We start from the raw sequence: 26676 nt of genomic DNA on the forward strand, positions 1-26676 counted from the left end.
TGGGTAACAAACAGACCCATCCATTCAGTGAACTAAGAAACTTTTTCCCTCTCACATAACAATCCAGACATGAGTCATCCAGGACCAGTAGGGATGCTCCTCTGTCCTCAGCATGAACCTTCCATCTCTGTTTCTAAGTTGGCTTCTCCATTTGCTGTTATTTCTAGATAGGGGAAGGGTAAAAGAAAACTGAAGACAGTACCTGGAAGTGGAGACATCACTTCCAGTAGCATCATATCGGCTGGAAGTTACTCATAAACCACATCTTGCTGCAAGGGAGACTGGACAAGGTAGTCTCTAGCTGAGCAGCCATTTGTCCACAAAGCTTGAGGAAGGAAGTTGCCTATAACTAATAGGCAAAAAGGAGTGGAAGGAGATGAGGGGACAATGAGCAGTCTCTGACATTCACTAAATCCCATTTAGGTAGGAAGGAGGACTCACCATATATAAGCAAGAGTTAACTCTGAGAACACATAAGTCTATTAAAAATTTTAATGGTCAAGATTGTATTTTCAAAAGGTCAAAATACTTTGGGATTATTTAGATTGCAAGAGAGTGAGAGAAATTTGAAAGTAGATTCAACAGCATTCATCTTTTTGAGGAAGTTTCAAAGGTCTGTTTAGAGATTGCATCTGTGATTGTTGAATAAACCTTGATTGTCACCCGCACCGCTTTTGCTAGGTTTTGTAGATTAAAAAGAGCATTAATTAAAAACTAGAAAGTTCACCAGATTAAGTGATTGTGTTTTCTACATATGGGAAACAGATCTCCTTGGATTGCAATCTCCATTATTATAAGGAGCTCATTCCTATTTTTAAACTAATGTAAATAAGAAATCAATTGAAATTTAAATAGATTGTAACTGCTTGTGAAACTGTAATCATTGAAGTTGTTATATGCCACTATTTCTCATTTGCCTATTAGTTAAAAAAAGGAGAGGAGGGATTAAACCTCATTCATTGCCTCTTTGCCTTTGTATACAGGAGTATGTGTCCGAAGAAAGTTTCTCATAAACCCACAAGGGTACTTGGTTTTTGGAGCACTCATGTTCCCAAGTCACGATGTTAGTCATGTAGTGGTTTTCCAATAGGATTTCATCTCTGTTTGCCATAATAGTTTTGGAAACTGCAATTCAACCCCAATCACATTTAGCGTTTATAAAAGCTGTCTTTATGGGAAAGCTGAAGTAAGACCCACAGAGTTTTCCTACAAAACCAAGGACATCTATTGGCTTTAGCTCAACAATAAGTTATTGGCTTGTACTCAATTTCAGGGGAGACCCAGGGAAGAAGGTAGGAAGCAGGAGGGTTTGCAAGAGGAAAATAACCGGTGAGTTATGTCAGAGGTGGGCTTTTCTTTGTGCTACAAGTACCCCAGGATGGAAGAAAAGATATTCTGCATGACATCTTTAAAGAAACAGAGAGCTGGAAGGACATGCTTGAAAGAGGAGCCTTCATTATGTGGCCTGGGATCTTGGGCTAACCTTCCAGAAGTGGATGAAACTGAGGGTCCTTGGTTGGAGAGCATGACAGCAAGGGATAGATTGGATTGTTCTACCAGCAGTGGCAGGAGAGGTACAGCCTGTGTAATTGAAGAGCGGGATGTGCCTTAGAGCAGTGTTTCCAAACCTCCTGGATCTTAAGACTCAGTTGGGGCCCTTGTTTTAAAAAGAGAAGAGAAAAGTCCTCCAGATCTATCAGTGGGGACTCTGATTTGGCAGTTCAGGGGTGGACTCTGTGATTTCTTCAAAGCATCCTAGGAAGAGGTGAGAGCCACTGGTGGACAGGGAAGCCATGGTGAATGAAGTGACTATATTTGAGAAGGAGGGTGAAGCCTGTGTGGTATGAAAGAGGTGGGTCCCAGAAATTGTCAAGAGCTGTCTGTTTCTGAGATGACCAGACAACAAATGCTTGCTCAAACTTTTGGAAGTTCAGGGTGTTGGGGAGTTCCATTCTCACTTAGCTTCTGCATCGCTAGGCTGCTACTCCTGTCCTCAGTCTTTGCCCTTCAAGAACACTAGGTAGTGGCGGCGGTGGCGGTGGTGGTACCAGTAAAAATAATCATCATAATGATAAACCCTAAGGCTCATATTCATCAAAAAGTTTGAAAGCACTCGGAACTCTTCTCTTCAGTGCCTATGGCTGCTTCTCATTTGATCTAGTTTTTCATGGTGAATGACAATACCATTATCTCCACCACCCCAAACTGGAAGTCAGAAGATGGTCTTATCCTTTTATTCACCCACTCTTCACCTCTCCCCCATCCTGTGAATTCTACCACCTTACAAAACCTTCAAGTATTGTCTCTACTCTGCTCACTGTGGTGGTCACATGAACAGAGGTCATCATCCTCTCTTGCCTGCATCCTTGCATCTGGCCACCCCCTTCTGGTCTCACTGCCACTGGCCCATCCTTTCCATAGCTGAGGGACTTCGAAAATGCACATCTGAACAGGTCATTTCTTTTCCTGCTTAAAGCATCCTTCAGCAGATCGCTGTGGTTGTCAGGATGAAGTCTGAGCTGCTGAACATGTAACAAAAAGTCCTCTGTATTCTGGAAAGCCTCGTTCCAGCCCCTGCCTCTTCAGGCTTGTTACCTTGAATGCTCCATGTCATCGCCTCCATCGCAACTTGTACTTCACGGCCTCACCACACTATGGTGCTGAACTCTCCTGACCTGGCCATACCCTTTCGCCTCTCTGCCTCTCTGCTGTAATCAGCAAGTGCAGAGAGGGCAAAGGGCATGTCTGTCCTGCGAACAGTGTCCTCAGAAACCCACAGGACGCCTGACTCCTAGCCTCCATCAGTGAACTTCGTTGAATGGATGAATGAATGAATGAATGAATGAAGAGTCTTTGTGCATAGTCCTTTGTATGCCACTCCATGCCCTTCTTTGTGTAGTCGGTTTTCTAATTGTCTTTTAAAATCCAACTCAGGCATTACTTCCTGGAGGAGGAGCCCACGGATGCCCGCCCACCCACCTGTGGGGTTAGGTGCCCCTCCTGGGCCCACACGGGGCTTCTTGTAACAGCAGTAACCACACGGACCTGGGGTGAACTGGCTCACTTGAATGTGAGCTTCCCAAGGACAGGGTCTGTGGGATGTTTCCTTTCTACATTTCCAGCCCCAGTGGCAAGCACATAGTTGGTGCTCAGTGAAAGTTTAAAGAACAAGTTTAATGAACACGCGAGTGACCTGTGCCCTATGTGCAGTTGGTGTGCTCAGGTGGCGAGTTGTTTAATATTGCCAGAAGCTAGCCAGCCATGTGATCAATCCATAGGATTCCTAAGGGGCTGGAGGTCACTCGCAAGCTCAGTGTTTTCCTGCTTCTTTGAGAGGAGAGCTCTTTTCCTCTTTGGAGCGTGAACACATTAGGGACCTTGGGGTTGGGGGTGCTCCTCCACTGGTAGCCTTGGCCCTTTTCTTCCTGGCCTCATGGATCTAAAGCAGTTGGCCTGGTATCTCTGACCCCCTTTGCGTCTCATTCTTAGGGAGAAGGCTGTGAGAGCAAAGTCTTTTCCAGAAGAGATGAGGATTTGTCAATGTAGAAAGCACTGCCAATGGAAGGTGGCATTATTTTTCAAGTGGCAGAGGAAAACAGAGACATGGTAAATAGCACAATTAGCCTAAGATGCCACACTGCAGTTACTCTGCCAAACTTTTAGATGACACTTTTTAAACGAGTAGTATAGTATAAGACATTTGAAAATTGGGCTCTTTATGAAGACTAACATTGCTGTCATAAGACTACTTTATGAAAACCCAAGGGGACCTTTATCTGTAGCAGAAGCTTTCTCATTTAAACCATGAAGGTTAAACAATAAAAACTAATTTTCTGTTCCCAGAATACCTATCGCACTCCCAGGAAAAGCATCAGTCTGCTTTATAAAAACAAGGACACGCTATTCTTTAGCTCTTTGGTAGGTAGAGGACATGAGCTGTTTGCAAAAACGAGTCTCTTCCAATTAGCAGACTTCTTTTGGAAGAAATGATCCACCAGCGACTGTATTTGGGGTTTGGGGAGGAGGCCAACTCACATCTTGGTAAAGTTTTTCACTGAGAATTTTCACTGATGGGCATGGGATGGTGGCCGCTGATTCAGTAGGAGCTGGAGCAATTACGAGGCTGAGTGCAGTGGTAGTGGTGGTGCGGAGTGTGTAGAATTCATGTTGAGAAGAGTTTGGCTTTGGGAGAATTTGATTAGTCAGTACTTTTATATTAAAAATAAAGAATTATAGGGATCAGAATGTGAAGTTACAAATTTAAGGTGAGGATGGCTTTTACCTTCGGGATGAGTGGGGTCTATACCCTACCTGCCTTCTCTCCTCCTATCTGCCTGCTGGGCCACTGGACCCCTCGCCCACCTCATGATTTTTCCCCTCTCCTCTGGGGAGGGTGAGGACCTGCCCTCTCACCTCCCCCAGTGCTCCTGTCCTCTCCCTTCCTAGTGTCTTATAGGGCTCTGCTCTAAGGAACCTAGGCTGAGAAGGGCAATCCACCATGATCTTTTATAACATGTATTCAGGCAACAGAGAACTCAATGAATCCTGCTCTTAAAGTTCTTCGCTTTGGGTGTTTTTGCACTATGGGCTCTTCATAAGGAACCAGGGGTCACCAGCTCCATCCAGGTGCATATATGTGTTCCCCCAGATCCTGTGGATTGCAAGGTCAGTGTGAGCTTTAGGGGAGGGAGGAAAGCGAGAGGCTGGGGCAGCGATACTAAAGCCTATCTCATTAGCTATTGCACAACACCCGGTGGCCACTCTTTCTGTGCCTTGTTAGCCAAGAATGCCGTGGAAATAAGAGCGTTGCAATTAAGGAGGAGCTATTGATGAAACACTGGCTAAGGCATCTTTCCAAGGGAGCAGTGTATGCAAAAGTCTGCGTGTACAGGAGGGCAGAGTTCTTGCAGGTGGAACTAAGAGTAATTTCATGTGGCTGGAACCTATGGCATCCCAGAGCATCCTTCCAGGTGATGAGGTTTGGGGGTACAGGGGAAGAATATCAGGGGATTTCGGAGTGGTAACCAGACTAAGTGAAAAATTAATGTTTTTCTCTGTACTCTCATAACCGGTCTGACACCAAATATGTGGCGTTTGCCCTCACACAAAGCAGTTCTCCAACTCTTCAGACACTAATTGGGTGTTCTGCAATTCAATTATGGCACTAACTATTGGGAGGTAACACAGCCCCAACAGGGTAAAGGCTCAGCCCCACAAGACTGTCCCACTTCAGATGCCATTCACAAGTGCTAGGTTGTTGCCTGTATTTCTGACCAACCAGCTACAAATTGGGGGTTCCCATGACCTCCTACTCAGGTTCGGTAATATTCTTGAATGGCTCACAGAACTCAGGAAAGCACTTGACTTACTATGACCAGCTTATTATAAAGGATACAATCAGGATCCACCCAATGGAAGAGATGCTTAGGGCCAGGTATGGGGATGGAGAGGGTCGTGGAGACTCCTTGCCTCTCAGGGCATGCCACTCCCTCAGCACCTGGCATGTTCACCTGCTAGGAAGGCAGTGGTTACCCTGGCTCAAGCCTACTATTGAGAGTTTTTATGCAGGCTTCATTACATAGACATAGTTTATTAAATCATTGGCCATTGGTGGTTGATGTCAACCGGGAGGTCAGGAAGTCAAGGGGTGTGATATGGTTTGGCTCTGTGTCTCCACCCAAATCTTACCTCCAATTGTAATTCCCATAATCCCCAAGTGTCAAGGGTGGGACCAGGTAGAGGTAATTGGATCATTGGGGGTGGTTCCCCCATGCTGTTCTCATGGTAGTGAGTCTCATGAGATCTGATGGTTTTATAAGCATCTGGCATTTCCCCTGCTTGCACTCACTCCGTCCTGCCACCCTGTGATGAAGGTGCCTGCTTCTCCTTTGCCTTCCAGCAAGACTGTAGGTTTCCTGAGGCTTCCCCAGCCATGCGGAACCGTAAGTCAATTAAACCTCTTTCATTTATAAATTACCCAGTCTTGGCCAGTTCTTTATAGCAGTGTGAAAACCGACTAATACAGGCTGGGACTGAAAGATCCAATCTTCTAATCACATGACCGGTCCCTCTGGAAACCAGACCCCATTCTCCAAGGGTCACATCATTAGCATAAACTCAGGTAAGGTTGGAAGGGGCTGATTATGAATAACAAAGGATGCTTCTGTGACACCTGTCATGCGGGAAATTCCAAAGGCTTTAGGAGTTCAGTGCTAGGAACCTGGGATGAAGACGAATTGCATATTTCTTATTATATTACAATATTACACAGGCCCAGTTATGCAGGGCCTTCTAAGCCCTGGTAAGGAATGTGGACTTGTACCTGAAGTCTGGAAGCAGCCCCCAGAGGATTTTAAGAAGGGACATGTACTTTAGGATGCACTCTAACCTCAATGGATCACTTTGAGGAGGGCAGGAGACAGGAAGAGGAGGTAGGAAGCTATTATGGTAGTCCTAATGAGAAATGATGAAAACTTGAAGGAAGGCAGTGGTACCCAGGTTGGAGAGGAGGGAATGGATTTCCCAGCTATTTACAAGGTGGAAATCTGCAGGACTTCTCTGCAGGAATTGGAAACTGGCTATTCATTTTCAGAAATAACCCATGTGTGGCATTCATGTGCTAACTCGGCTGATGAATGCACTATTCTTGTAACTAGGTTGGAGAAGAATTACATGAAGGGTATCATTAAGATGTTAAAATGAATGCATTACATATGTTAACAAGTGTATGAACCCTGTATTATATCTGGCAAACGGGGTGTTAAATCCTTGTTCAACCAGCCAGATGTCTCTGCAGCTGCTGCTGGTATTGCAGAGGGAGGCAGCCACCTGAGACCCCAGCTATGAGCTGGTGCCAGTGATTTCCAAAGCATCTGGCTGTACAAATTCCTTCTTCTGTGCTCTGATTGACAGGTACCACATGGATCACACAATTCACATCACAATGCACAGGTGAGATTTTCAGTCTGATAAGCCCAGACTCCAGCAACTTGACCTTTTCAGAATATCTTTGCAGCTGAGAATGTTCTCAGTTGGAGCTGAAATCTATTTATTATTATTATTATTAATTTATTTTTTTGAGATGGAGTCTCACTCTGTTGCCCAGGCTGGAGTGCAGTGGTGTGATCTCGGCTCACTGCAACCTCTGCCTCCCGGGCTCAAGCGATCTCATGCCTTAGCCTCCCGAGTACCTGGGATTACTGGCACCTGCCACCATGCCCAGATAATTTTAAAAATATTTTTAGTAGAGATGAGGTTTTGCTGTATTGGCCAGGCTGGTCTTGAACTCCTGGCCTGAGGTTGATCCACTTGCCTCAGCCTCCCAAAGTGCTGGGATTGCGGGTGTGAGCCACTGCACCAGGCCTATTTATATTACTTTGTAAGTTGAAAAAAAAAAAAAAACACTGTAGTAAAACAATCTTAAAAACAACTTAATAACATTCTCTCCTGAATTGGAATGTTATCAAAGTCTTGTTTGGGGCAGTTATTCAGCTGAATTTACAAAGAGGGGCGTATCCTTTGCTGTAAATGTTTAAATTGCCTGAAGCAAAATTCCCATAACTACTTAAAGGAGTTGAAAATACTCGTAAGTGTTTATATTTATTCTTACACAGTACCATCTCTCCTAAGTGGCCCTAGTTTATTGAGATTGAGCCAGCTCTGAGACATCTCCCTCCTCCTTAAGTTTGGCAAATATCCTAAAACGTTTGAAAAGATGTTTAAAAGATCTGAAGGAAGCTGGTCTCAATGGACCAGAGACAAAGTCTGCACAGCCAGGCTCCTGGGAATTGCACTTCTTGGATGTTGAGTTCAGGAGAGGCAGTACTAGAGACCACAGTTACACAATCACATTGATCTTTTGTGTACTTTGTTTCCTGGAGAAGAAATTGTGTAATCCCAGCATTTTTTTATGAGTTAAATAGAAGTTGAAATTAAAAAAAAAAAAATCACATTGGTTGTTTTTCTGTCTGTTTAAATGTACTCTGACAGCAAAGATGAAAAGTTAATGCAGTCTAAATAGAAAAATACCGCAATGAGAAGATTTAAAAAAATATTGTGAAATGTCCTCATCTCTATTGTTTTTAGACGTTAGGGTTTCAAATCTGCAAAGGCTGACTGCGGCGTTGTCAGGATTGTCAATGTTGGACAGCGTCCACTAGGTGGCAGTATGTCAGAAGGTTTCTTTTATCCTTGAATGGGCAGAGATTTCTTTGGTTGCTCTCTGGTAGTTCGGTTTCCTTTTTTTGTCTTGTTTTGAAGGGTTAAATGAAGCTATCATAATTTACTTATCTAAAATTACACTTATCTAAAAATGCATAAATTCATTGCAAGGCCTACTTGTTACAGCGTGACCATAAATGGGTTTATTCATTCATGTGAATTTTCTTGATACCTTATTATTAATGATCCTAGCGTGTAACAGATGATGAATATGCCGTATCCTGAGAAGGTAGATCACAAATCCTCCTGAGAAGCTGGACATGGGTGCTCATTAGCCAAGAGAAGAAAATAGGGGTGTCCTTTGCCTAGCTTCCTCAGCCTGGTAACTGTTTCTGGCTTCTGCTCCAGGCTGTTCGCTGAGAGATTTGTTGAAGTTACCTGCACTTCTCTACGCAAATCTACAGGCATTCTGATGGCGTAGGTAACATGTGGTTGTGTTGGATGTTTATTCAGAGTGTTAACTAACTGGTTTTTGTTAATTTACAGCTGGCTTAAAATAAGATAAAACGTACATACGTTTTTTAAAAGATCTCTTCCATGTGAATAATTTGTTCAGAAGAAAGGAGTCGGGATATTCTTTTGTAGTATTTTCCCAAAATTAGATTATCAGAACTTTCTGAATTCAAAGAAACTGGCAGTGCCGTCTGAATGATAAGATTTTGGAATAAAGAACTATAGAAATTTTAAAACACTCTAATTAATCTGACAGATGTAGAGGACTAATGTGGATGAAAAGAAATGTAAATGCAAAGCTTAGAAAATAAATGGAATTGTCAATTGGGGTGAAGTTTGGGTTCGTCTTCAGAAGGACTCCTATAATCCTGAAAATAAAAAATATTAGGGGGCTATCAAAAGGTCTGTGTTTGGCATGTGTACAGCAAGGTCTCTGATCTTTGAGAAGATGGCAACATGGAATGGCTCCAGCTCTGTGGAGTGGACCTGATAGGGTCATGTTTGGAGATGCAATGTCCCTTATCCATGTCCTGCAGGTCTTAGTCTTGGGGGTTCATCAGCCAAGCCATAAACATGGGTTGGCCAGTTCTCAGCCACTTGTTTTCTGAAGCCCCTGGGAATTCTGAGATCATATTTTCTGATATCCCGGCTCCTTTTTGTCAGATCCCAGGATCCCCAGCAGCCAGATGCTAGTCAAGGTGAGCCACCTTTTCAGAGTTACTGCTTCAGGGAGGGAGTCACGCTAAGGATTCCTGGGTGGGCTAGTGGTATTTTGTCTCAGCTTTCAGGAGTGTATTTTATGATGATGGCTTGTAGAAGGATATGGGCATACAGATCTAGAGACCAAAGTTCAAGTCTCAGCTTTATTAGGTGAAGCCTTATTCTCTCTCTGCCTCCATTTCTCAGTCTGAAAAATGAGGTTAGTAGTAGTTATAGTTTTCCAGGCTCTGATTCTAACAAAAATCAAATATGGTAACAGGGAAAATACTTTGCTGTCTACAAATGTAAGAGGTTATTAAATTTTCAATACATGGAATATATATGCAAGTCATGAGACTATAGTAAACCCTTAACTAAATTGAGATGTCACCAAACAACTATTCATGGGAACACTTAATTAGTAACAATGCTTCTCAATACCTGCTACATATTCTTATCATCCAGGAGCATCTTTAAAAAACTACCCAGTCACTATCAGACTAATTGGGTTCATTATCCTGGCTGAGGTTGGGGTCAGGGTATGGGTATCTTCTAAACTGCCTAGGTGTCTCTGCTGCGCAGCCAGGTCCCTCACTGGAATGCATCAAGTACTGCCTGCAAAACTTCAGTTACAATCTCAAGGCCAGAAGACACCCTAAAAGTGTAGTCTTAGAAGAATGTTATTTTTATGATTGATATCTGTGCACATAAATAACAATGGTTTTAGAGCTCAAAAAGCTGGGGTGCAGATACAGATATTGGGAATACTTTCTTTGTACCTTGAGGTTATAGACACGTCATGCGCTCTCTTTTTGACTCTGAAACTTACCTATAAGGTTTCTGAGGGGAATTGCAATCCTTCGACACCCAAAAGGTATAAAATGAGAACAGCATTACCTCTTGGGTCTTTAGCTAGAGTTTTAATTCATCCTGGGTCATGAAGCCTTTTGTTATTTCTTTTTTTTTTTTTTAAAGCAGACATTGAAAGTGCATCTGAGAGGTGCTGCTGGTTGCTGAATTTTCTTGAAACAAAATGGGTCCGTAGCAACTCTGACCTAGAAGTTTCTGATTAAATGGGAAAGAAAAGTTCATAGTTCATTCCCGGGTAGAAGAGGACAAACTTTCCCTGTCCCTTGTATCGGTGGCTTGAGTCTGCTGCTTCTTTGGCCTGGATATCAAGCTCCCAGAAAATCTCCAGTCTGTGCCTCTGTGAATCTTTGAGGATGTGAAAGGGATTGCCATTCTCAGATGAGGCCCCAGGCCAGCAACACCAGCTCACTGGTGCTGAATGCAAATTCTCAGGCCCCACCCCAAATCTACTGGATCAGAAACTCTGGGGCTGGTCCCAGCAGCCTGTTTTGACACGCCCTCCAGGAGGTGGTGGTGCAATGCATACATGCTCAAGTTTGAGGACCACTGAGCTAGGACAAAGGCACTTTTCTTGTTTTTCTTTTTCTTTCTTTTCTTTTCTTTTTTTTAGACTGGGTCTTGCTCTGTCACCTAGGCTGGAGTGCAGTGGCATGTCACAGCTCACTTCAGCCTCTACCTCCTGGGCTCAAGCAATCCTTCTGCCTCAGCCTCCTGAGGAGCACAGGTGGATGTCGCCACACCCAGCTAATTTTAAAAAATTAATTTTTATAGAGATGAGGTCTCCATATGTTGCCCAAGCTGGTCTCAAACTCCTAGGCTGAAGTGATCCTCCCACCTTGACCTCTCAAAGTACTAGGATTACAAGCATGAGCCATCATGCCTGGCCTGGCTTTCTTGATTATAAGTGTGTTTGTATAGAAAATCACAAAACCAGCATTTGTAGGTATATGCTAGACTTAGTTCTGCTTCCTTCTCCCCTTCCCCATCTCTCCTCTGATGGAAAGGCAGATCAGAGCTAGAGGGAAAATGAGGGGTAGCGTTCAATCTCAGAATTACTCTGTCACCAAGGTTCCTCTTCCAATCTTTTAAGAGCCAGTAATCAAGTAAAGATATACTGTGTATATATAACCATATAAAGATATACACAATGTTTAGAGATACACTGCGTATCCAGCTTTGCTGGCACCAAAGTGAAGAAGAGATGAACAGAGGAAGGTCTATTCCCTAAGGCCACCCATCCACCTGCCTGACAAGAACTGGGAAAGAAGAAACTGCTATCAAGGCATGTCCCTGTTACATGTCAGACCCCTCCACACACTCCCACACTTCCGCAGCACTTGCACCTGCTGCAGCAAGAAAAATGCCCGAAAGCCAACTAAACAAACAGTAGCATTTGAAGGATAAGGGGCCCAATGGCTGGGAAACTGCTGATGTGAGAAAGACAGCACAGTTACACTCACATTTGCAGCAGGTAGTAGAGCGCCATGAGCAGCTTAATAATGAAATTTTCCTATAGCCTTAAGGGAGAAAATAAAAACCTGCAGAAAGTAAGAAAGAAAAAGATGCACTGTGTTATCTATAAGTCTGTTATGAAGGCAGGGGAGATAAAACTAGGAAATTCCAGAAATTAGGCACCATTGAGAACCCGGAGGTCTTGAGGAAATCTTGGAAGACTGGAGGTTGACATGAGTGGGGAAGAAAACGAGGCCTGGGAAGGGCCACTCAACCCAAAAGGGGCTACCATGTGCCTAAATACCCGCCCTGCACACGGCGCTCCCAGAGCTGTGCAGTGTAGTGCCCTGGGTCTAGGCAACAGCAGAAAGTGGCTTTGAGTGAGTCCTAGGGTTTCTTTCTAAGAGTCAGCCACACTGTGACTAGAACTTCAGAACAGGTCAGTGAAGACAGCTGTGCTGTCTCCTCCGACAGTCATTACAAACAATGTAGATTCTTATCTCTCTCTCAGAAGTTTGGAAGCAGAAAGAAGAATAAATGTTATCTCCAGAATCCTTCCAGCTAATAATAGTTGAAATTCTGTTATTGCCTCTATCTATCTATCTATCTATCTATCTATCTATCTATCTATCTATCTATCTATCTGTCTGTCTGTCTATCTCAAAGCCCTCCTCTCTAGACACTTAAAGAACTTAAGCTGCATGGCCTATCTTTCAAACACCGTGGGGAGAATGGTTAGCATGAATAGTTATTCCAGTAACAGGGGAAATTAGGAATCTCTCCGGAGTGGTTTTTTTTCAGTATCCTTATAATAGATATCTCTTTTGCTTTTTGTTTTTTGTTTTTGTTTTGAGATGGAGTCTAACTCTGTCACCCAGCCTGGATTACAGTGGTGCGATCTCAGCTCACTACAACCTCCCTGGCAACCTCCCGGTTCAAGCGATTCCCCTGCCTCAGCCTCTTGAGTAGCTGGATTTATAGGCACCCACAACCACACCTGGCTAATTTTTGTATTTTTAGTAGATACGGGGTTCCACTGTGTTGGCCCAGCTGATCTCGAACTCTTGACCTCAAGTGATCCGCCCATGCCAGCCTCCCAAAGTGCTGGGACGATGGGTATATAATAGACATCTAAATTTACCGGGCACTCTGCTAAGTGCCTACACACATTATCTCCTTTAGTCTTCACAAGCACCCTGTGATGGGGTGCTGTTAATATCCTCCATTTATGCGGGAACTTGAACCAAGGTGAAAGCCTGAGCTTTCATCCCTTCCACCTTACTCTTGCCCTAAGATGTGACATTTTAGTGTCAGCTAATGTCTGGATACAGGTGGGCATGTGGTTACCTATTTCATCCTTTATTTTCAGGGTTCAAATTGAGATATGCAATTACCTATACTCTTTATGTTTTTTCTTTTTTCTGGCTTGTGCTTCTAATCCTCTATTTGTGGCCTTATTTTAAGTTAATTGTTGGTACTCTAAAGGCTCTTAGACTTCCATATAGTGCTTTAAATACACCGTAAGTTTAAAGTAAAAAATTAACCACTGGGAGCTAAGCATCATTCTCTTTCCTGTGGGCTGAGCTTTAGTATTATAACAGAAATTCACTAATGAAATAGACATAAAAAGAGCCTTCCAGAAGATTTAAGAGGGTCATATATTCTGTGTAATTGTTATTTTCCTAGTTAACTTCATCTCCATTTGTGTACCTGCTACAGATTTTTAATTATGTTCAATTACGCCATGGTTTATAATCTACATCGTCTTTTACTTCCTCTTACCGTCCAAAGTATTTTGTTTGAAGTTGGGTATCGTCTGAAACACGTCAACACCAATTCTTTGGGGTGAACTTCCATTGATAGCCACCTAATACATATAGGAATTTCACTGCCAATGTTATTATGGCACATTTGGAAGGAAAAGAGGGTTAATTTGTTGCATATGGAACAGCCCTGAATTCTTATTGCTTTACAGAAAGAATGATTTTATAAATAAAATTATTTTTCCTTTTTATTTCAGGAATTACAACATATTGTTGGATCACAGCACATCAGAGCAGAGAAAGGTAAGCATGGATCCATACATCTGTATGAAATCCCACAGGGTCACTACTATTTTGGCTATAATAATATGGTTTCTCTCATCTCCAGCGATGGTGGATGGCTCATGGTTAGATCTGGCCAAGAGGAGCAAGCTTGAAGCTCAGCCTTTTGCTCATCTCACTATTAATGCCACCAACATCCCATCTGGTAAGCCCCATCTGCATCCAGCCTGAAAAATATTTTAAGAGTCATTTATCAGCCCATTTCAATACTGAAACCTATTTTTAGTCTGTCACTGAATTTTTGAGAGCCCTTACTTCAAAGCCAAAGGAAAGACCATTCATCATCAGGTGATGATTCACATCCTGGAAACTGTGATTCTCAAAAATGTCAGAATGGACATCATCACCCTATTCATTTTCAGATCATCAGAATGGATGCTTATTTTAAATGACTGTCAGCTGAAAGCCTGTAACCTGGAAGGACAATCCTTTGTTATGCGCATCTGTACTTTCCCAAGCTAAAGTTGACACAGCCCTGCTGCTGACCTCGGTGGCGAATGAATTCATCAGGTAGTCACATACTCAGCTATCTCCTGCAGAGGTCCAGGGAGGACACTTTAGACCCCCGTTAAGATCTTTAAGAGACAGTAACCCTCTAGAAAATGAGATCTCCTCCCCCTTCTCCAAGGGCTTATCATTTTCTCTGAGTAAGTGCTTAGCTTGATGGACTAGAGACCTGATTATCTTGAAAATGAAGAAACCCGGAGCTCTCTGCCTACAGCTACTCTAATACACCAGTTATTCCATCATACAACCCCCACTGGTTACTTCACCATGGGCTAGATAGCTATCAAAAAGATAACAGAACTTTACGATACAGTGACAATTGAACATTCTTGTTATCATCATGCCACTAATGGAACACTTGAAGATCTTAAAGGGGGATCTTCAGGTGTCCTCCCTGGCACTCTACTGGAGATGGCTGAGTCTGTGACTACCCGATGAACTCTTCCACCTGTCAATCAGGTGTTTTCCCCTTCCTCATTACCTCTCATCCTTACTGCAATCCTGCAAGGTAGGGATTATCACGCAAATTTTGCAGACAGGGAAACTGAATGATACATAGGTTGTCATTTGTTCCCAGTCATGATGATGGTAGGATTAGAAGTAGAATTCCCGTCCCGTTGATTGCTAAGTCCGTGCTTTCCATGCTCTCTATTATCACATAAGCAGGCCACAAGGTACTTGTGGTCAGTTGGCTTGGCCAGAGGGAAAGAATTCAAAGCCCTTATGTTTCTCTTTTCCTGTGAGAAGTAGATTTATGTGACATCTAATAACAGGGGTGCTAAAATCTGACTGCCTGGGTTTGAGGCTCCATTGTCCTGGCTCTGTGACCTTGTACAATTTATTGCAATCACATATGCTTCAGCTTCATCATGTCTAAAATGGGGATGTTGATAGCATCTGCCTCAAGGGGTAGCTATGAAGATGAAATGAGGTAGACTGCTAACATTCTTGTGTGGAAGAACGGCCATAGTAAGCACTTGGGAGTGTGATGTGTTATTTTTGAGTTCAATTAAATAATTATACATATTCCACCTTTTTCCTACAAATAATTTAAGGCAAGTTTTTCTCGGAGTTAAAGAAAGAAAGTTCAAGTTTTGCTAAATTATTTGGAAAACTTTATTACGGCGTGGACAAGGGGGGGATTTTTCCTGACCGAAGACACAGAAAGGGAGAAACCAATTCTTTGGCTTTTAGAGGATTTTCCAAATGACCTCTCCTGTCCCAGACACTTGCTTCATAAATAATTTGTCTCACTGTGTGTCTATGCATGTCTTGTGGTGGAGCTACACTAATTTTCTCTGAGTGGAAAACTGTTTTGCATGTTAGCAAAGGCAATCAAATAAATATGGATGCATCTGTATTAATTTCTCTGAGTGGAAAACTATTTTGCATGTTAGCAAAGGCAATCAAATTAATACAAATGCATCAGCTGTGTGTGCTATTAATGTTCCCTACATTTATCTTTTCAGTTCACTTTAAATGGCATATGATAAATATTGCATTAGACCATTTGCCAAAGTCTGTTTGGCAATAGCAAGCATGTTTTAGTTATAAAACTCTCTCTGCAGGCACCTAGCATCAAATCATTGCCAAAAACACAAGGCAAAACTCCTGGTTATTTTCTGACAGTTATTGAGTTTGTGACTGAGTGAAATGAGTTAGTGTATACTTCTGTTTAAGAAAATAGAATTTGTGGCTCTGGCTGGGCCCAAAACTCCTTGAGTCCATTTATTACCCAGTTTTGGCCAGTACTGGAGGTTTCAGAGGAAGTGGCTTTAAATTTGCATGTTCATTTTGGGGCTCTGTTTTATACTTATTTACACAAGTAAAATCAGAATCTGCCTTATATGGACTGATACCACTTGCATTTTCAAAATATCTTAGATGAAATGCGTTGGGAAGTATTTAGTGAGGTCAGAATACATGGCTTTCTTTAGGAGGATACTCAGGCTAAATATTTGCAGAGACCTCTTCTGCGGTACTTAGCAGCAGGGACTGAAGTGTAGGGCAGGGGAGGCTGGGAAAGTTGGCAGGCTGGAGTCAGGGGTTGTCAGTGTGCCTCAGTGATGAAAATCCAGGTTTCCATGTGAGGCCTGCCGTGTGATCACTGCATATTTTTCTCATGTTTTTACCTGGTATTATCTGCTTCTGAGTCCTCTCTTCACACTGACTGGCTCTCCTCCTTTTCCCCCATATGTGCCATGCATATCCCATTCTTTGCTCAGTTTCCCTCACTGACAATACCCTCCCTTTTCTCAGCCCATCCAAGTCTGACCCAAGGCCCCACTGTCCTCTGGCTTCTCTGTCCCCTTCCTGAGCTGAGCTCTCCTGCTTGCTATGAATTTCTGTAGCTGTCTCTTGGCAGTTGCTTGTAACTGAATGTCAACCATGTGCTATGCAACATGCAGAAGTGAAAATGCATATTTTATATGCTCATTTTCTATTTTCTCTACTATTAGTGGTGAGTGCCATTAAGGCACAGTTGGTTGATATAATTCTTAATTACGAGCAGACTGACTGTTCCTAAAAACACCACGTAGATATTGTGTGACTGATCAAAAGCATGAACCAGTGAATGTATGAGTAAGTCAATGCACAAAAATAGAGAGATGTTTAGTAGGAAATAAGGGCACTTCTTCCACATGACTTACCTAACAATGGGAATGGTAATCGGTCAAGGTTCCTCTCTTCTCCTGCCTCTCTATTTCATATTCTTTCCTTGCCTTCCTAGGTCATATCTTGCCCTAACGCCAGCTGATCCATCCCATTGAGAGGGTAGACTTCTCTTCTATTAAGAGATAACTATAAGAAAAATCATTGATTGAACAACGAATTGACTGCAAGAGTGGGATAAGAATGAAGGCAGCATGGGATAACTTGAGATGGGAAGCATCTTGAATTTCATGGGTTTTGTCAATGGATTAGAGGAATTGCTTTTACTAGTGTTCATGAAGGTGTGCTGATCATGCTCACTCACTTGGGACCAGATGATGGTATTTATATCTGGGGTGCTTTAATCTGGGATGACCTGAAATAAGACCTCCAATGAAAAAGAAGGGTGTTTATTGTGGTGAGCCCAGGAGGCAAGAGGGCCTGTGATGACCCTGCTGCAGATAGGTTGTGGAGTTCAGGAAATATCCTGTTTCTGGACAGAGGGATTGGAACCATTGAATTCTTGGTCTTCTCATGATGGGTTGCCCCACCGTTGGATGGCCCTTGCTGCAGTTTTTCTCCCAAGTGGTTGAAAGAACTGCCTGTTTGGTTCCTACAGCCTAGTTTTGAGGCTCCCAGATCATATCCCAGGCTCCCAGTTCTTTAGAGATAAAATAGTAGAACATTCTCTATCTTGTGGGCCTCTAGAGAAGGATGTAGATGTTCAAGACCCCCCAAACCAGACTAGGCTGGGAAGGTAACTAGTGTGTGTTTCCTTTTTTTTGTTTGTTTTGTTTGTTTGTTTGTTGAGACAGAGTCTTGCTCTGTCTCCCAGGCTGGAGTGCCGTAGCGTGATCTTGGCTCACTGCAACCTCCACCTCCTGGATTCAAGTAATTCTCCTGCCTCAGTCTCCTGAGTAACTGGGATTACAGGCTCCTGCCACCACGCCCAGCTAATTTTTTGTATTTTTAGTAGAGATGGGGTTTCACCATGTTGACCAGGCTGGTCTCAAACTCCTGACCTCATGATCCACCCACCTCGGCCTCCCAAAGTGCTGGGATTACAGGCATGAGCCACCGTGCCCAGCCATGTGTTTCTTTATCGATGAGGCTCTCATAAGGATTCACTGTAACCAGAGAGTTGTCAGTTTTGATGGATCTCTGGAATCCACTATAAGTCTTCATCTCTGGGCTAATTTATCTCCCTCAGCATCTCAGGGCCTGACCTAAGTTGTGGGTGGGTGTGACAGGCAGCAGTGAACTTCTTGTGGCTGCAGGAACTCTCTCAATTCCAGTCTGAGATTCAACTCTGCTTTGTTTTGCTGATTTCAAACTGCTGACCACCTTAGTTTAGTATAAGTATTTACAAAATCCTCTGGAAGAAAAATGTATTTTTGTATTTTCCACAGTATTACAACTTTCCCACCATTAGTTACCAGCTTTTCCAGTTGAACAATAGTGTCCACATCGATGCAAATCTTTGATTAATTGGGTTTATCATAGAGGTATTGCCAATTTTTAATGACCCAGGAAAATACACCAAGGACCTGAAATATGAAAAGGATTGGACACACTGCTGGTTTAGAAGGTTCTTTAGAAATTTTTACTCCTCAGAAGCTGTAGCAAGAGGACCAGGTGTCACCTCATTTCAGGGGTGAGTAGGGCTAAATGAGAATTCTGGTCAGTCAGGAGAAGCTTTACAGACCTTTGGTCAGAATGATTGTGTGAAGTTGTTAAGCTAGGGAGTGCAATGCTAAGAATATGTTCTTTTTGAGCTTCTCTGGAGTTAGCTTTTCAGTTGTGCAAGCTGAGGTGGGAGACATTTGGGCTACTGGAGGTGAAGAAAATAGATTATGAGAATTGAGTTTAGACATCTGACCTTTCAGCCAAAGTTACTGTGACCCAGTTTTTCATCTCCTACTTTCCCTCTTCATGAGTTAAAAGAGAAGGTTGAGACTTGTGACATGTGGAAATTGTCTTCCTATCCTAGTTTCTTGCTTTCCTGTCTCAGTTGCCTTTGGCTAATCTCTTCCTTCAACCTGGAATGACCTTTCTGCTCCTGTCTGTGTGGCTGAATCCCATTTCTCTTAAGTTCTCAGGCTTAGCAGCAACTCCACAAAGGCATTCTTTACCCTTCTGGGTGGAAAGTTGTTCTTGTCTCTCCGTCCTTTGAGCTCCCATGGGAGTTACTGAACCTTGCCTATTGGTACTCATGCCTTACTTCTGCTCTGAACACATATCGTACTTACCCCTGGTGCACTATAGGCGCCTTGAGGGCAGGAAAAATGAGTTTTTGTCTTCGTAGCCTCTACTGTGCCTAACAGAACGCACCAAGTACATCTGAATGTATTCTCCCCTTCTAGAAAAGAAATCCCAATAAGTTATTCTCCCTTTGAAATAATGACTGCTATACTATTTTTTCTCCCTAACCTCATAGAATTGTGAAGACGTCCTTCTCATTTAAGGACTGACTTTCAAATCATATGCCTCTCTTCTCCACAGGTTCCCATAAAGTGAGTCTGTCCTCTTGGTACCATGATCGGGGTTGGGCCAAGATCTCCAACATGACTTTTAGCAATGGAAAACTAATAGTTAATCAGGATGGCTTTTATTACCTGTATGCCAACATTTGCTTTCGACATCATGAAACTTCAGGAGACCTAGCTACAGAGTATCTTCAACTAATGGTGTACGTCACTAAAACCAGCATCAAAATCCCAAGTTCTCATACCCTGATGAAAGGAGGAAGCACCAAGTATTGGTCAGGGAATTCTGAATTCCATTTTTATTCCATAAACGTTGGTGGATTTTTTAAGTTACGGTCTGGAGAGGAAATCAGCATCGAGGTCTCCAACCCCTCCCTACTGGATCCGGATCAGGATGCAACATACTTTGGGGCTTTTAAAGTTCGAGATATAGATTGAGCCCCAGTTTTTGGAGTGTTATGTATTTCCTGGATGTTTGGAAACATTTTTTAAAACAAGCCAAGAAAGATGTATATAGGTGTGTGAGACTACTAAGAGGCATGGCCCCAACGGTACAAGACTCAGTATCCATGCTCTTGACCTTGTAGAGAACACGCGTATTTACAGCCAGTGGGAGATGTTAGACTCATGGTGTGTTACACAATGGTTTTTAAATTTTGTAATGAATTCCTAGAATTAAACCAGGTTGGAGCAATTACGGGTTGACCTTATGAGAAACTGCATGTGGGCTATGGGAGGGGTTAGTCCCTGGTCATGTGCCCCTTCGCAGCTGAAGTGGAGAGGGTGTCATCTAGCGCCAATGAAGGATCATCTGAAGGGGTAAATTCTTTTGAATTGTTACATCATGCTGGAACCTGCAAAAAATACTTTTTCTAACGAGGAGAGAAAATATATGTATTTTTATATAATATCTAAAGTTATATTTCAGATGTAATGTTTTCTTTGCAAAGTATTGTAAATTATATTTGTGCTATAGTATTTGATTCAAAATATTTAAAAATGTCTTGCTGTTGACATATTTAATGTTTTAAATGTACAGACATATTTAACTGGTGCACTTTGTAAATTCCCTGGGGAAAACTTGCAGCTAAGGAGGGGAAAAAAATGTTGTTTCCTAATATCAAATGCAGTATATTTCTTCATTCTTTTTAAGTTAATAGATTTTTCAGACTTGTCAAGCCTGAGCAAAAAAAATTAAAATGGATGCCTTGAATAATAAGCAGGATGTTGGCCACCAGGTGCCTTTCAAATTTAGAAACTAATTGACTTTAGAAAGCTGACATTGCCAAAAAGGATACATAATGGGCCACTGAAATCTGTCAAGAGTATTTATATAATTGTTGAACAGGTGTTTTTCCACAAGTGCCGCAAATTGTACATTTTTTGTTTTTTCAAAATAGAAGTTATTAGTGGTTTATCAGCAAAAAAGTCCAATTTTAATTTAGTAAATGTTATCTTATACTGTACAATAAAAACATTGCCTTTGGATGTTAATTTTTTGGTACAAAAATAAATTTATATGAAAACCTGCCTTGTGATTTTGTACTTCTCCTTCGTGTCTCTTTTGCTCTGTGATCCTGTTATTTTCAATATGGTAATGTGGCTTCTATCTCTTTCCAAAGGTTACTGGGAGAAATGCAGATTTAATTAAAAATTAGAAGCAGATTCAATTAAATTAATGATCCTTGGAATCTGAAAAAGAATTTGCAAGGAATTTGTATGCAAGGATATATCCAGATAGAAAATGGAGTCTTCTTCACTTAAAAAAGCCAAAATTTATATTATGTTGATATTGTGAGAAAAATATGGTGCTTTGTATAAGTTTATAATGTCTTAAAGAATAACTGTGCATGTTGTGCACACGTACCCTAGAACTTAAAGTATAATAAAAAAAATAGTAAGAAAATGCACGCACACAAAAAAGAATAACTGACCTGGAGGAACACCTGACATTTTATACCTTACTGTGGTAAGGAAGAATTAACAGTGTCCTGGACTCTTGTTCTCATGGAAATTTATACAGGAAAGCTGTCTGACCCAGGTTGGTTACTTATGTGGGAGAGATATAAGAAAATGGGCAGCTTAGGAAGGCACTGTACACCATAATCTAAGGCACTTTTCATTTATGGATAAATGTTTTTAGATGGCTGTGACAGGATAGAAGGAGAGAAGAAACAGCAGATGTTACAAAGAAGAAATTGTAAAATTCAAACAGCAGAGCTACAATGGTGGAACTCAATCATTGGCCAAAATAGACCTACTATTTAAAAACCGTCAGTACGTCTAAGGTCAATTGGTATAAAATATGACTTCTGTGTTGCATGTCCCAATTGCTGAGCCTTAGTTTAAGGAAAAAATAATTTTGATAAGCAATCAGAGAGTTTCTCCACTCTCCATTGGCACTGTCTTATTATGTAGAGTGCCTCATTAGCTACTCTTGCTCTCATAATACTATTCTGTTATAGGACTAACAGGTTCATGTGCCCACTGCACAGTAACTGTCCAAGTACACTGAGACAGCAGGATTTGTGGCAGAGGAAGAGTTTAATGATCTCAGGGCACCAAGTGAGGGGATGGAAGGAGACTCAGATTCATCTCCCCTGAGGAGTTCTGGGCTGAGGGTTTTAAGGGGATTAGGGAGAGTGAGGGGTGAGAAAATTGGGGTCATTGAGTGGCTGGGGTAAGAGGGATGAAATCATCAGGATGTGGAAACTGCATTCCTTGGTGAGGGAGCTTCTCGTGGGGTCCTCTTCAGATCAGCTGATGTCAGTAGTTCTGCTGATATGCAGGACCTGAAAGAATGTCTCAAAGGGAAAACTTAACATTTTGTGATGTTCAAGCTGTTATCTATGGAGCATTTAAAGCGAACTATAATCTTAGAGTCTACGTGATTCTAAGACAATAGGCAAATAGCTATGAGGAAGGGGTCGGAGAGCAAGCTGACCTAGTGATGGATGCTGAGTGTGTTGCAAGCTTGCTTTACTTTTGTTTTCCCCCCTCTTTGCTTCCCTGATAAATGTTTTAAAGTTTATAGGGACAGTTTCAAATCTGTCATTTCCGAAGGTGAATGACATTCATCCATTTGTTTGTTCCATATTATTTCTTGAGTACCATCTATGTGCTAGGCACTGTGCCAGGCATGCGGATGCTATGGCACTCTCCCTGCCCTTGAGGAGTTTCCATTCTAGTTGGGAGCCAGCCTAGCAAGGGTGTGTGTGGTCAGCCCTAGGGTGTGGACATACACAGCAGGCTGTGGGAGCAGAGAGGAGGCTATGGAACCCATCTTGGGAGCCACAGAAAGTCTGAAAAGGATATCAGACTGGATAGGAAGTGGGGTTGAAAAAAGCTTTGAAAGTGGGTATAGAATATCCGTCACCGTTTTTAACTTAGAGGTAACTGAATGTGCAGTCTCTCAAAGATGAACTAAAAATCCAAGGTCCAGGAATGAAAAAAAAAAACACCCCAGGATCTAGTGAGGTAAGACATGGTGGCACCAGCCAAACTGGAGAACTAACATGGTAGAGGGCCTGCAAAGCCAAGGGACAGCCTCTATTGAAGACCCCAGGCCAGGCGTGGTGGCTAACGCCTGTAATCCCAGCACTTTGGGATGCTGAGGTGGCTGAATCAGGAGGTCAGGAGTTTCAGACCAGCCTGGCCAACATGGTGAAACCCCATCTCTACTAAAAATACAAAACATTAGCTGGGTGTAGTGACAGGCGCCTGTAATCCCAGCTACTTGGGAGGCTGAGGCAGGAGAATTGCTTGAACCCAGGAGGCAGAAATTGCAGAGAGCCGAGATTGCACCACTGCACTGCAGCCCGGGCGACAGAATGAGACTCTGTCTCAAAAAAAAAAAAAAAAAAAGAAGAAGACCTCAATAATGGAGCCTGCCTGTAATGTGAATTTTATGTACATTAGCATCATAGCAGATCAGAGATGTTTTAGAGCTTTGCTGGAATGAATCTATGACTTAATGAAAAGTGAGTATAAACTGGACTACGCCTTGAAGGAGGCAATGGTAGCAAATGGATATGCCAGGAGGTATGGAAAAGACTTTTTTTCTTTTCTAGTCATGCTCAAGGCTTGCCAGGCTGAGTTGTAGGGTCTAAAATGCAGGATGCAAAATACCCTACTTTCCTCTTCACATGCTACTTTTTTACTTCTGTTTTTCTTCTCACTCATCCCTTTTACCCTTTTGTGTGTGTTTGAACTCTTCCCTTTTTTCTTTTCCTGTTCCCCCCAATGCCTGGCTCTTGCCTCAGATGACAATTTCATTTCTGTGGTGGGCCTGGGGGAATAAGGAGGCTGCTGCATCTAATGGAGATGGAACCAGGTCATGTCAACACTCAGTGACAGCTAAGTGTGTTGAGGTGTGACAAAATCATGTCAGGAAACCAACACATATGATGGCAAACTCAATTGTTTGCTCATTTTAATGACTTCATTTCAATCTTATTCCTAACACATGCCAAATCTGAAGGAAGGAAAGAGTGTCAAATTTGAAGCCATCTGTCTTCTTGAATTGACTTACAACTCCACCAGACCATGCACCCTTGCACCTTTCAAAGCGCCACTTGTGCACCAATTTTTGTTTAGTGTACTTGTTTCCCCCTCTTTGCCTATTTCCTTTTCTCTATTCATCTTCATTAGGCCATCCTAGAAAAAAATATCCGGAGAAGATGATCTATTTCCCCAGTGACTCTAGGGGGAAGCTGAGCACCTCATGCATATCCTTTCCCTCTGGGTCTGATTATTGGTTTGGCTTGAGCTAGTGCCATCAGGTTATACTCGTACATTTTGGGAGCATAACTTTGACTCAAATTGCACTTCTATGTTTAGCCTGGCCAAACATGTGCTTGCTTCACTTTTGGCTTTGTTAATCGATTCTTCAGCTTCCTTGCTATGAAATTGAAATATGTTTCCCAGTAGCTGCATTTATAAATGCTAATTAGTTATTGATTCACATTATTATGATTTAGCCTTGTGTCACTTTCTACAAAAAGTGTATACACAGTGAGTGTTAGATTTCAGCTATAAAGCAGAAATCTATCCTTTTGATTAATAACACTTTTATGATACTTCTACTCTTCTATTCCTGTAATTTAAAATTTTTATTTCCTAATCATCTACCATCACCTCTCCTCTCCTCTGGTGACTGATTTCCTTTGCAGGGGCTTGTCATTATTGCACCTTGACCAGTGCTCTGGCTGTTTCTAGTGGCAGTCTCTTGATATTATCAGATGTGGACAAGTTATAACAACATTATTCATATTGCTACTGGCTTTCAATGTCTGTAAAGAAACCGTGTAGAGTCTTCTGTTTTGAAAATTCTTAGACGTGTGTCTTCCAGTTTGCAAAGGAGTGAGCTAGAAGTTACTCCATTAGCAGCAACCAGGGGATCAGAGGTGGTTTCAGAGGCAAGAAGTTTTTCTAAAAAGGTTGATAGTTACTTCAGTCTCCCTAAAGAGGGTCCTAGAATCATGGGATGTCACTCTGTTGGGCAAATGCCAATTTCTTCCCTTTCCTATGGATTCTGCAGACACTTTGTTTTCTCAGAAGTGTGATCTCAGCAACCTCAGGTTGGTGGAACAAAACGCCTCATGAGATGTGAACATCTTTTGAAAGAAAGATTGCAGATTTAGGTGTCAGCCAGACCCAGGCCTGGAGTCTGATCTCCACTGCCTGGTACCCTGGGCAGGTGGCCATCATTTAGATTCAGTTTCCTGCTTTGTGAAGCAGGAGTCACCCTGTCTGAGCTGAGTCATAAGGATTGGCACAAAACAGGCTCAACAAATAGGAGCCACCGTCACCATCCTCCTAGCCCATTTGCTATATCCTTGCACAAAGTTTATGCTTTTTTTCTCTAGATGCTGGGCAGGGCCCACATTAAGCAAAGTACTGTGCTCTGCATTGTGGTACCAGAATAGATACTGTATTAATTCCCTACAGCTGCCTAGATAACAAATGACCACAAACTGGCTGGCCTAAAACAACAGAAATATATTTTCTCACAGTTCTGGAGCCTAGAAGTCCAAAATCAAGCTGTGAGTGGGACCATACCCCCCTGAAGACTCTTGGGAGGAATGCTTCCTTGCTTCTTCCAGCTCATGGTGTTTGCTGGCACCCCCGTGTGTTCTTTTCCTTGCAGCTGCATCACTCCAGCCTCTGCCTCTGTCTTCACATGGCTTCTCTCCTGTGTCTCTTCACATGGTTCTTCCTCCCTGTGTGTTTTTTTGTGTTTGTGTGTTCTCTGTGTCTCCAAATCTCTCTCTTCTTATGAGGACACCGGCGACTGGATTTAGGGCCCACTCATCTTACCTTGATTAAGTCTGCACCTGTTCAGATGGACATAAATTTTGGGGGAACGCTATTCAACCCAGTATAGATACAAGGAACTTAGAGTTCAGGGGTGAAATAAATATTTAAAAGCCAAGTCATAAACAAACTGGAATGAAATAAATGCCACAATAGAAGCACAAGCAATGAGCTATTGAACTCACCTAACTCAGTGAGGGTTTGCTTTCATTGAAATATGAGTGAAACCATATTTTGATGACATTTGAATAGCTACAATGTGCTGGTGTGGGCTGCGTGTTTTCAAGAGATTATTTTGGGGTTGGGACAAGGCTCATATGCACTCCTTTTTACCTCCACTCCTTAGAAGATCCTCCCTACACACACACACACACACACACACACACATGCACACACAATTCACCCATGCTACACTAGGACATCCAGGCTCTGCAGGTGACTGCTACCTGGATTTGTACTTGCTTCTTCCTTCTAATGGCGAATGTGATTTTGCTCAAGGATTAGAGTTTAACCAGTTTGGAATGGTTCATCTCTTTAATAAATACGGAATAAGATGGAGAAAACGTTACTCCCCGGAGCTCCAGAGTGCAGAGGAAGGTGGACCAGCTAGATGGAGCTTTTCCCAGGGGGATCTGCAGGGCTGGTATTTAGCATGGTGTTCTGCCTGCATGCCAGGGGGCCACACGACGATCATGTGGGTGATGGCAGGAGGCACAGTTGGGCTGAGAGGACAGAACCATATTGGTGACTCTGAAGTCTTTGGTAAAGTTACCAGCTTTATGAGTTTGTTGTGGTTGCATTCCTGGTGGGAGCCCAGTGGAAAGGCAGAGTTTGACTGGCACTACAAGATACGGAATGGAGCAGGCTACAGAAGAAAGAGCAGAGAGAAGCACAAGGCCATGGCCCGACCTCAGGTG

At 42.5% G+C, this 26676-nt stretch overlaps 1 protein-coding gene across 1 annotated transcript in view; it reads left to right on the forward strand.

Moving 5' to 3' along the window:
• TNFSF11 (TNF superfamily member 11) overlaps positions 1–20975 on the forward strand; it is a 34354-nt gene extending 13379 nt beyond the window's left edge. Inside the window, exons 3-5 of the mRNA XM_004054434.5 lie at positions 13715–13760; positions 13846–13944; positions 19461–20975. Of these exons, the coding sequence (XP_004054482.1) occupies positions 13715–13760; positions 13846–13944; positions 19461–19882 (567 nt within the window). The 3' untranslated portion in view covers positions 19883–20975. The remainder of the gene's footprint in view (positions 1–13714; positions 13761–13845; positions 13945–19460) is intronic.
• The last annotated feature ends 5701 nt before the right edge of the window (positions 20976–26676 follow it).

The sequence above is a fragment of the Gorilla gorilla genome, chromosome 14, assembly GCF_029281585.2.
Source record: "Gorilla gorilla gorilla isolate KB3781 chromosome 14, NHGRI_mGorGor1-v2.1_pri, whole genome shotgun sequence".
Classification (NCBI taxonomy): Eukaryota; Metazoa; Chordata; class Mammalia; order Primates; family Hominidae; genus Gorilla; species Gorilla gorilla.